Raw genomic sequence first — 12,368 nt, 5'->3', positions numbered from 1 at the left:
TCTGACGAGATGCACCCCGGAGTCCTGAGGGAACTGGCTGATGTCATTGTCAAGCCACTCTCCATCATGTCTGAAATGTCATGGCAGTCAGGAAAAGTCCCTGGTGACTGGAAGAAGGGAAATATTGTGTCCATTTTTAAAAAGGGTAGGAAGGAGGACCCTGGGAACTACGGACCTGTCAGCCTCACCTCTGTGCCTGGGAAGATCATGGAGCAGATCCTCCCAGAAGATATGCTAAGGCACATGGAGGACAGGGAGGTGGTTCGAGACAGTCAGCATGGCTTCACCTAGGGCAAGTCCTGCCTGACCAACTCAGAGGCTTTCTTCAATGGCATGACTAAATCAGTGGATGAGGGAAGAGCTATGGATGTGATCTATCTGGACTTCTGTAAGGCCTTCGACACAGCCACTGTTCGATGGATAAGGAATTGGTTGGAAGATTGCAGCCAGAGGGTAGTAGTCAATGGCTGGATGTCCAAATGGATGCCGGTGACAAATGGTGTCCCTTAGGGGTCCGTACTGGGACCAGTGCTGTTTAACTTTTTCATCAATGATTTCGACAGAGAGATCAAGTGCACCCTCAGCAAGTCTGCAGATGACACCAAGCTGAGTGGTGCAGCTGACACACCAGAAAGACAGGATGCCATCCAGAAGGACCTGGACTGGCTTGAGAAGTGGGCCTGTGTGAGCCTCATGAGGTTCAACAAGGCGAAATGCAAGGTCCTGCATCTGTGTCAGGGCAACCCCCACTATCAATACAGGCTGCGGGATGTGGGGATTAAGAGCAGCCCTGCTGAGAAGGGCTTGGGGGTAATGAGGGATGAAAAGCTGGACATGAGCCACCAATGTGCACTCACAACCCAGAAAGCCAACCGTATCCTGGGCTGCATCTAGAGAAGCGTGGCCAGCAGGTCGAGGGAGGTGATTCTGCCCCTCTACTGTGCTCTGGTGAGACCCCACCTGGAGTCCTGCGTCCAATTCTGGAGCCCGCAGCACAAGAAGGACATGGAGCTGTTGGAGCAGGTCCAGAGGAGGGCCACAAAGATGATCTGAGGGCCGGAGCACCTCTCCTATGAGGACAGGCTGAGAGAGTTGGGCTTGTTCAGCCTGGAGAAGAGAAGGCTACGGGGAGACCTTATTGCAGCCTTCCAGTACCTGAAGGGGGCCTATAGGAAAGATGGGGACAATCTTATCAGCAGGGCTTGTTGCAGTAGGACAAGGAGTAATGACTTTGAACTAAGGGAGGGTAGATTTCGACTAGATGTAAGGAAGAAATTTGATATGATAAGGGTGGTGAAACACTGTCACAGGTTGCCCAGAGGGGTGGTGGAGGCCTCATCCCTGGAAACATTCAAGGCCAGGTTGGACGGGGCTCTGAGCAATCTGGTCTAGTAGATGTCCTTGCTCGCTGCAGGGGGGTTTGGGCTAGATGACCTCTAAAGGTCCCTTCCAACCCAAAGCATTCTGTGATTCCATATAAGGAACCATACGTATTTATATCAACAAAAAAATAGTTGAACATTCAGTTCTCATCTCAGCTTTACCAAATTACTAAAAATGTAACACATGGACAAAATAACCCCAAAAAGCACATATGGAATCCTGCAGGAATTCAAATGTATTCAAATTTCATCTCCCTGTGATTTTATGATTGCTTTTGAAATGGGCTGCTTTAATTACTCAACATCTGCTACCCAATAACTAAAGGCATTATGTTTCCCTGCGTCATAACAAAAAGATGCCCCATGTTGCTGAACTCAGCACACATGAAGCTAAACAAGGTTAACAACCATGCTGAATCTATAGGATTGAAGGCTTACTCTGGCTTGAAATGCACCTCTACCTTCCGGGCCTTCGAAACAGTTTCTTCATCAATGGGTGGATTAAGATAGTGGATTGATGCTTCATTTTTCTATATACAGAGCTGATTAAATCACTAGCAGCATGTCTGAAAGTCAGCTGTGTTAGTGTCTTCTAAATTTACAGACGTACGAGTTTCCTACACAGAATGCATGTATTTATCTGGCTTGTGGCTGTATTCATTTACACTACACACTTTTCTTTTTTTAGAAGAGCCCCGACCGGGCAAAATTTTGTGCACTTCATTAATTTCATATGCTGTGAATAGTCTTTTGACTTCACTATTCAGTGTCTAGTGTTCATGTCTCTCAAGAATTGGACAATAAATATTAAATTGTATAAATTATCATACATATGTATTGTGATTTTTTCTACAGTAGTTCCTAGCAAATCCACATTTGCCAATAGTCACTTCTAGATTATCATCTAAGGTACAGATTTCTCCTCTGATTGAAAGGAAACTAACTGTAAAATCAAATAATTCTGTATGGGCAAACCTCCCTGTTATCACATATATAGTGAATCACACTAAGTGCTGCTTTGTCTCTGTGGAAAAAAAAAAAGTTTAGCAGAAGTTTAGAGTGAAAGTAAATAGTAATCTATAATTAAAATATATTAAATTATACTAGCACAATCCTGAAACAAAGCAATGTAAAATTTGAGAAATCTATTTGTGTTTTAAATCTTAAAAAAGACCGGCCATGTAAAGGTAAGGAAATACAATCCCTTAAATACATTTTAACTGTCCTGTAGTTCTGTTTGAATGTTCTTGGTTATGCTGTGTTTTCAGTTCCTCAAACTGAGATTAGTTTAAATTGATTTTTTTTGGTCCCTCTTCACTTTACTATGCAGTAAATTACTAATTGTTGTAATTGATGTCATTTGCTACTAATATTGGTTTTGACCCAACATTTCCATTTTTTATTTTGGGGGCTTTCTTTTGTTGTGAAGGTTACGTGTGCATACTAAACACAATATAACTGTTTGCCATTTTATCTTGCTTGGGGTGGAATGACACATCCAGAGTTTACTGGTGAAAATGAGCAGGCTTCCCAAAAGCCAGTGTAAAATCGAGAATGCACAGAGAACCGGGAAAAACTACTCAGATTGCACAATGTAATCCTGATTCACCAACCATGCTTAAATTTCTGGCCTTTATGCTTTTGGAGCAATACATGTATAACAAGGTTATACATATAGTAAAATACCTTATGATTTAATATTTCTCATAACATCAAAATTTTATCCCTGCCTCTTCAGAAGGCTGTAGCTGAGACAAACAGTATACAAAAGAAATGCTAATTGAAGTGCCTTTGGGAGGGAAAGAGAATGAAAGAAGCCCTTATTAAATATTAATCATAAGAAACAAGGCAGGAAGATTTCTGAAGGTGGCAGTAAACAGGAGTAGCTTAATTTGGGATGGCATAGGAGACTGATCTGAACTTTCATACAGAGGTCCTTCTCTTTTCAAAAACCACCTTTTTTTAACTCAAGATGGATTTTATTTTTTTGCCCAATTTAAGGAAACTCTGGCTTAATGATAAAGACCCAATTGGGCAGATATAATGCTACACCTATTTTTCACCTCTTTCCTAAGTATTAAGCATAACAATGTGATTTATTATTTTGTCTTTCAGTAAATCTGTTCTGTTACTGCAATTCTCTCTCTTTAGTATACATATTCTTTTATCTTTCACTCATGTGCAGTAGCAAAGATGCCTCTGAACTACCCACACACAGAGAAGTAACCCTCACCCTAGGCTTTGGTGAATTTTAAAAACAAGGCATTGCCATTCTCAGAGCCTTGCTTTCTAACTACTCCTCCCAGCACACACAACAGGTAAAATCAGAAAAGCTGCCTCCAATCAGTTTGAGGTGTCATCAAACCTCTGAAAAGGTAGGCTAAAAGTCAAAATGCCAAGGGCAGACAGGTTAACTGAATATACTCCTACCCTTCTTCATTATAAAAATGTTTGCAATGAATAGTCTATGCTACACGCTGTCAGTGGTCTTCATTCTTCAGCCTCCTTCTTCAGTTCCCTGCTACCTGACAATGGGCTTCACCTAATGGGGCCTTACGTTCCCAAACCCACCACTACTGCCCATGTCCTGGCTCTTCCCGCTTTTTAAAAAGACTCCTGGGAACTCTTAAACCTGATCTCTGAGAATCAGTAAGTTTGCCCTGATAAGTCTGCCAGACACAGGCAGTGCAACCCACTGTTTCCCAGAACAACTTCTCTGAAACCAACCAAGCTGTTTGTACTGGAAAAAGATACAACAGTAAAGCATAAGCAAGATGAAATGTAATAAGATGGAAAAAGAAGTCCTCACTTAGTAGATCTGGAAACAATGCAAGGAAATAATAAAAAACGTGGTTTACTTCAGCTCAGTTTCAGCCTCAGTTTTCTATTTCAAATTAGTTTTGTGTTTTGTCTGTGAATAGGAACAGTCACTATAACATCTTTGTCAAATCCTCCTAACTACTGAAACCTAATGGTCAGCTCATATGCCACCTCAAATTAAAGACACGTTCTTCTTTTGAACAGATTTTGTTTTCCCTTCCCCTGGGCCCTTTTTATAACCCAGAGTTGTTAGGATGCAAATTACACTCCAGCAACAGCCCCACCTGTACCCTCTTTATGCTTCCTTACACACCCTATTAATTACCGTAACTGAAATTTATCCTACTATTGTAACTATACAGTGCTCATGAAAAACAACTAATAATACTAAAACCTCCCATTATATTGATTACTCCAATCCTCCCATATACCATATTACCAAATCTCATAATAGCATTAATCTTTCAAGCAGCTAGAGATACTGGCATCGGATGGGGAAAGTGAGATGGGATCCCTGTTTTCTCCCCTCCACGTAGCAGCTATTCTGCAGCCAATCTGCTGGGGCTAGGACCCAGTCCTGGGAGGCCTCCCCCGGCAGTGGACACTACAGTAAAAGTGGAGCATTGGTATCTTCTGTTTTTTAAACCACCTTTTCCGAGCATCCCCTGCTGAAAGAAGGGAGAGTAAGGCCATCCCCAGCCACCCATCCTACTGCTAAAGGCAAAGGGCCACACTGGGGTAGCATTAGTGCTAACACTCACCCACTTTGGTATTGCGGCTATTTAGAATCACAATGCTGCCACAGAATCAGCATGTTGCCCATCAAAAGAATGAAATGGGATTTAATTAGGTTTAGGGAATCTGCATTTCTCTTTTGAAATGCTGATTTCCACAGGAGTACCTCTTTTGTCTCAGGACTGAGCTGATGGCTCTCTGCACATCCTACCCCGGCCTTCCATGCCCTGCCAGCACAGCAGACCTTACAGTATCCATCATGACTACAGTACAACTTAGAGTTTTCATAACAAATGATACTACATATTCAGAATTTCTAACAGATCTATGCTTTGGGTCATGTTGCAGGATGTATGAAAGGCTGGGTTACAGAATATACCAAAAGATGACTGAAACTAAACCCAGTGCTTTAGTTTCCCCCTCTGTTAGATATTGGATACAGGACTGCCACCTTCACTTTTAGCTACTGTTTTCATTATGGCAAGTTTATCAGTGCACCCTCAAAAAATCACTTCTTCCAAAGCAGCCACTGTTTCCCATTGCTGTGGGTGGCAGTAACTCCACCACTGCTTCAGGAAGGACGCATATCCCTTATTTTTAAGTGGCCAAAGATCCGTTCAGCATGAGTACCTTGTATTTGAAGCAGAATCTCGGCCTCAGATTCACTCCGTTTATTTCCTGACTGGTCAGTTGATTTCCCAATTGCTTGTACATGGGTCTACGCTGATGTGCAGCCTCAGCAAATACTGGAATATGCCATATCAGAGAAGAAAATCTGAGTCCAGGCTAATGTTAAGTGTAGGTGCAAGCACACCTGTTTCACAGTGGGAATGAATGGGATGCAGAAGCCTGCCTGGTACATCTTCTAGTTTGCAATAAAACTATATGACTGATGTCAGCAGGACAAACCATTATTAATAGGGATTTAAGATCTCACAGAACAAAGCTATACAAGATTTAAAGGCAAATGAACTACAGGTCCTCCCCTGACAGCGGCAGAGGCGTACAAAACCGGTGTCAGAAAACAGCGTCCCCACTTACTCACCAGCTTCTGCTTCTATACATGTCATCACTGAGAAGGACAGCTGCAAAATCTCTCAAAATGCTCATTGTTAGTAGTGTGCGTGAATGTGGCCCACCAATAGCACTAAATAGCATATTAATTTAAAAAAGAGAACTTGCAGGAAGCTGCAGGGAGAAAGACAAGGAAGATTTGCCTTCAATCTCCTTGGGTCAGACAAATGATCAAATTTCAGTTAGGAGCAATAAGAAAAGTAATTTTAAAATGCCTCCAAACAGAACAAAGATACAACATTTGATTAGGTTTTAACTTTGTGAGAAATACAATATGCATATATTTAATTTCTAAACTTGAGACAAAGCAGGTCACTGGTAAAAATATCTGGAAGTCCGTTCTGAAATGAAGTTTAATGACAACTAATGATCACATCTATTAGCATGCAGTATCAGAGATGCATTTTGTGCCCAGTAGCAGCTGCTATAGTAATTTTGGAGAAGATCTATTGCATTCTTCATGAATAACAAAGACAATGAAGTCTAAGAGTGAAATTCCGATCAGACTCAGGTGTGAAATGTCTCTGCACTAGCCACATTATGAATTCCTCCTTTTATATATATATATGTATTAATGTTATGCAATTTATCTCACCTCCCAAACCAGACTACTACTCACCATTTCCAAAGGTGCTGTCCAGTCTGTATGATATTCCATAAGAAATGAGCCCCTGGACTTCACTTGGGAAGCTACTCCTAGCCCATTCTACTGTTGCATCCTCTTTCCACTTTTTATACTACGCTTTCTGTATTCCCTTCATAGAATTGCAAAACATCCCTCTTTAGCTGTCTTTTACACCTATAGAATGGGTGTTGTTTCTTGCTGAATTATTACCAGCTTGCTAAATTACTACCAGTTGTGTTCAAACTTGTTCATATGTGACGATTGCTTTATCACTGTCATAGGTCTTCATCTCCTCCTTTTTAACCACTCTCTGTAATTCCTCCTGGTTTTATTGCTTTTCCATGAGCTCCATGAAATGTTTCCAGATTTTCTACTTAATCAGTATGTAACTGACATAAACTGTTTATAACTAGACCGCAAACCAAGTAAAACTGCTCCAGGATTCATGAACAAACAGCATTTTGCTTAACAGACTCGGAGGAGGACAAGACAGCCAAACTGACTTTGGTAGTGCTTCAATTTAAAGAGTGAAAGAAACACACAGTCGTGGGTAAAGCATTTCAGAGCCCAAGATTTGCAAACAATTCCTAAATACATCTAAACTCTGAAGAGAATAGGCCTAGCTGCAATTTTCTGTGGATGAGTCTACTCCTTCATAATTCTGTTGTTGTACACCCTCTTCCAAGCATAACACTCTATGAATCCCAGAGTTTTGTCCTTGAGATTTTCAGTTTCATTTCACAAAAAAACCCACACCCTGAAAGCTGTGAAGCTTGAGGACTTAGAAGCACTTTGAATCACAGGATCACAGAACCAGTACAAAACCATTTACATTCTCACCACAAAACTGTCTCCATCTATGTGTACCCAGTTATTTAATTTAAAGCATCCAGCTCACACAGTCCTTTTCTTGGACACCACAGTCTGCCCGTACATCCTAAGCAGCAGAATCAGGTATATTCACAGCCATCTGAGTTATATTATACCTCGAGTGGAATTAATTTCTTCAGAGCCATTGCACTTCAAGCTCACAAAATTAATTGCTACAAAGAAAGGTGTCGCCTGATATAATTTAGTCTACTAGAGACATTTGAGTACTGAATATGATGCAACACACCTTTACACTTGTTATTAAATATCTCATTGTAAACAAAATGTCTAGTTTGATAATTAAATTATCACTGAAAAGTAAAGACATTCAAACTGCATTAAAATACCCTGCTGCCGATTATTAATGTTTAGTAAAGAAAACCGATTTTTTTAAGATTTGTTGAATTACTTTCAGCATTTATTCCAAAATATAGAATATTCAGATCAGTCTGAATCCCACTTTTTCACACGATAACAAGGTATCTTCATATAGCAGAAAGGGTTTTAATCTAAGTCATTAATTTAGTAATTCATGCTAAGGTAATTCTCTGCTACTTACTTGCATTGAGCTACTTTTTAAAAAATGCTTGCTCAATGCCCAGCTTTTCCAGAGAGGAGCATTTTTTAAACACTTCTTACTGTATCTGGTTCCTTATATTCAAACTGAGCGTATTTGTGAATGCTGTTGATTACTGAGCACACTGCAGTAAAAGCCAGATCCTGGAGACCAGACACAGATTTACGGTAAGAAAGGAAGGCTGACAGGCTGTTAAAAACTGTCTCCCACCTCTGTTTCCTTAACCCAGTATAACAACCTCCTTCTCAGACCCCCAGGCCGCTTCATCAAAAGCGGGGCGCTGAAGAGATTGTGTGACATGTGAAGAGCCAGGGAAGGTGTGCTCATTCCCATCCGCAGCTTTAGGCTGCAGTCATTTCTGCCTTAGGACCCGGTGAAGGGGAGGGTTCAGATCTTCTTTTTCACTCCAGAGCTGTACATACTCCAGCTGTACGGATAAAATTGATGTGAAACTGCAGTGAGGTGGAGGATGCTCCATGCAATTATCAGGACCCATCACAACTCGCTTACTGGCTCTATATACCCATTACTAAATAGTGATGAGTAATAGGAATGATGAATGTTGAATGACTGACTGAAATAAGAATAAATAGACAAGAGAAACAGGTGGTGTCAAAAGCCCAAATTCCCCAGCTATACCTGTGTCAGTGGGATAACTTCAATCTTTGTCTAGCCTGGCCTTACAGATTGAAAACCCACTGCTGTTTGGAGGAACTAGGTGCGCTTCCAGAGCACATCTTCCAGCTCAGTTTTGTCTGAAAGGAATCTAGTTTGCATGCTTCATAAAGCAAGACTAAACACAGTAAATGGATATGATATTTATTGCAAAAGCATATGTCCAGTTTGAACTGAAATCCTAATGTAGTTATAGTCACTGAAGAGTCAAGGTTGGATGTTTCACTCAGCAATAATAGTAGAAAAGCAGCTATTATGTCTATGAGCGTCATTTTTTTTTTTCATTATTTTTGTTTTTCTTGCCTCACATGATAACATTTCTTAGCAGAGCATTATTCAGCTCAAAGGGAACAAGCTCTGGGAACATTTGGCTAAAATCACAACAGACAAGCACTTGCAGATCCCCAAGCTGCTTAAAGAAAACAGTCACACTTTTTCATAGTCCTGTGAAAGGACCACAGGCATCAAATTCAGAATAATGTTGTTAGTCCTTTTGGGGTTTGTCTGCCAGCTACTTGAGCTCCTTGCTTCTGGGGACCTATTTTACCTGTTTCAAGTGCAGGACACAGTCTCTGGTTTTCCCCCACCTTACCTTCCCTTGCCTGAGGTATCTTCCCTTTATGCTCATGCTATTCAGTCTCAGCAGTTGCTGAACTTTCTGTTCTGATTCAGATGCAGCTCAAGGCCAAGTATGGGTAACGCAAAAGACTGCTCATGCCCCATCACCACACCAGCGAGCAAGCTACATTTCTTCTGCATAAATATAAAAAACAGTCTCAAGTATCTGACTTTTACAGAATGCCAAAAGTCATCTCCAGTATTCTGCTTGTTTTTTAGAGACAGTTGGGAGCTATGGGAACATGGAGGAAGATGATCTTCACTTATGATCCCTGTACTTTTACACTCTAGGAGAGTGGAATGAAAAGCTGTGAATTTTATGTTTAACATGGTTATAAATGATGCCTTGGGCACTCACGTGAAGAGAAGAGCTCTTTGCTTCAGTTCCTGTATAGATCTAAATGTGTGGGAGTTTACCTCAGTGATAAGCAATGAGAGTTAGAGCAAATGTTCATTAAAATGAAGATTCAAGAGTGAGTAAAAAACCCAGACCTAATCACACTGAAAAAAATTACATGAAACTTGCCAGTTCATTTGTGTGATGTGACTCTATTTCAGAGCCTCCCTTATTCAGGTAGTTTGGTGCTAATGCAATAACAAAGAACTGCCAAAAATCTGTTTGCAAAGGGGTTTCTAAAACTATTGCATCAGTTCTTTTCTTATACTCTTCCACACAACAGTATGGAGATTTCTGGGGACTGCTGAAACTTGAGAGATCTTCACCGCAAGGTTTGGTTCCCGTTTGAGTAGTAAATTGAAAAATTCCTCAGATTACTACCAACTGCACCAGGGATTCAAACAATGCCAGAAAACTAAAAACAGAGCCCCAAAAATGTGGTTACGTATTTCAAAGGAAGGTAAATACCATTCTGCAAACAGAAAAATGACTCACTATCTCATGTGACTATGAGTCAACACCATCTCGTTGCTCTAGCCAGGCCCATGTGACTAACAGCAGCATTCATTACTCCAGATTTTGGCTAAAAATGAGACACTAATTTTCAAAGTAACTTGTGTTAAATTCTATGGCTCATGTAGGTACATAAGAGGCCACACGTAATAATGACCACAGTCCTTACCTGTTTTCAAATATATTAGTTTATACATATATTAAACTCAGACTAAATTAATTATGTTTCTGAAGGTTTATTCTCTACACCTTCTGCATTTCAGTTAAGAAGTTATAATAAGTTGTATGCAATATATGCCTGTATATTCTATTAGGACAGTCACTTTATGATTACTATCATGTAAAATTGCATTTTTCCTAAAGACAAGTAAGCAGAACAGGGAGCTTTTCCTCTGAAACTTTTAGCTATACAGAAAAGACAAAAGTAATTTAACATTACTAAGTACCTTCTTTATCATCATGACGTTTGATTGCATCCTGTATCATATCAGCAAGATTAAAATGAATTCGATGATTCTTTCCATGTTTCAGCTTTTTCACGTAGCCCTCCCGTTTCTGGAAAGCTTTTTCTCGTTCGTAATACGCCTTTATTTGGTCACAGCGCATCCGCTTCACCAGCCGCTGCCGCTGGCCGAGAGGGAGGGACTCCAGCAAGCACTGCTCAATTTCCATCTCATGGGACCGAAAAACATTACATAGCTGGAAACAGCCTGTAAGAAATTAAAGACAAACACATTTAGATCATGCAACAGTGTGTTTTCAAATGTGCCATGAAACTTCCACCAATTTTCTTGTCATCCTTTCTAACCATGTGTAAGTCTATCACGTGGGCTCCTCCTGCTCGACCAATGCTGACTATAGACAGTATATATCATTATCATTTACTTTTTGGAAACAACACATAATTTAATCCGTTAAATCACTAATGCATTTTTTAAAAGCTAACTCAGTTCATGTAAACAAACGTGAATAGAAAGAAGTCTAAAAGTTCAAATGTGAGATGGAAAAAATATCTAAATAATGCAATATCATTCAAGTGGCTCACATTCGCTTGCAAACAAGAGACAATTATGCAGAGAAACGCCAGTCTGAGGCCCAGGCTTCCTTTTTACTCATTTTCATCTTGCTTTAGGTTAGCAAATTCCTGTTATTCACTGGTAAGAAAAATCATCATATTATAATCATAATGAGTTCATTAGCATGCAGTGGGTACTCAGGCAACTATCTATGAAAAACATCAAAGTCATTTCAGATTCCTAACTATGTGTATGATTTTTTTCTTTTTTGCATTGTACAGAGCCATCCAAACTGACTCTTCTAATGAAACTGTCAGATACTGAAATCTTCGTGTGGAAACCAATCTTAAATGTGTCTTTGATTCAGTTAATCCTAATATACATAGCATTACCTTTAAATTAGATTCCTCTTTTGTTGTTACCATTAAATCCGCTATTTTTACTGACATTGCAATAACAATGATGTTCTTTTCCAGTATGTTCTCTTTTCCACTGAGAGTGGAGACTGTAAGACACTACTCGCTGCTAGACGCTTTTCAGGGGACAGTTCTATTCCAAAAGGAGACTAGTGGATTGTCAGATAATTTTATTGCCCAAGTCCTTGGCTGCATCTCCACATCTTCCACATTAACGACCTACACACTAACCTACCCTAAGATCATTTAATGTGGTGGCTGGAGACCACCCAGTCACTTCTGATTCTTATGTTCTACTTTGTACACATGCTTAAATTTTCTTCATAGGGGAGCTAGATGCCCGAATTTATAATTTCTAAGGACTGTCAGCAGCCCAGATGACAGAGGTTTTTTCTCCTTAGTTTGACCGAAGAGCTCTTGAAGGGGATGTAGACTCAAGTCACCGTGGGCAGTTAAGAAATACCAAAATTGAGCATTACTGTAACACTTTAATTAGGACTACTTTTGTCTACTCATTTGCTAAATCTGTGATTACACCATCAAAAGATCCCTACCTCATTCAGGGCATTAGCTGAGTAGTGCTGACTAAATAACCAATTTGTTTTCTCCTTGTTGCTTGCCATATGTCTAAGCTAGTGAATACCATTCAA

The 12,368-nt window shown here is 40.1% G+C and overlaps 1 protein-coding gene across 5 annotated transcripts in view; it reads right to left on the bottom strand.

Moving 5' to 3' along the window:
* MYO16 (myosin XVI) overlaps positions 1 to 12,368 on the bottom strand; it is a 411,384-nt gene that overhangs the window by 298,653 nt on the left and 100,363 nt on the right. For all 5 annotated transcript variants that reach the window (XM_075424696.1, XM_075424706.1, XM_075424665.1 and 2 more), the window contains one exon: positions 10,733 to 10,996. In XM_075424696.1, coding sequence (XP_075280811.1) covers positions 10,733 to 10,958 — 226 coding nt within the window. In that variant the 5' untranslated portion in view covers positions 10,959 to 10,996. The remainder of the gene's footprint in view (positions 1 to 10,732; positions 10,997 to 12,368) is intronic.

This window comes from Opisthocomus hoazin, chromosome 1, assembly GCF_030867145.1.
Source record: "Opisthocomus hoazin isolate bOpiHoa1 chromosome 1, bOpiHoa1.hap1, whole genome shotgun sequence".
In the NCBI taxonomy this organism is placed as follows: domain Eukaryota; kingdom Metazoa; phylum Chordata; class Aves; order Opisthocomiformes; family Opisthocomidae; genus Opisthocomus; species Opisthocomus hoazin.
Note: the sequence above shows the minus strand (reverse complement) of the source record. Positions and strands in the feature narration are given on the sequence as shown.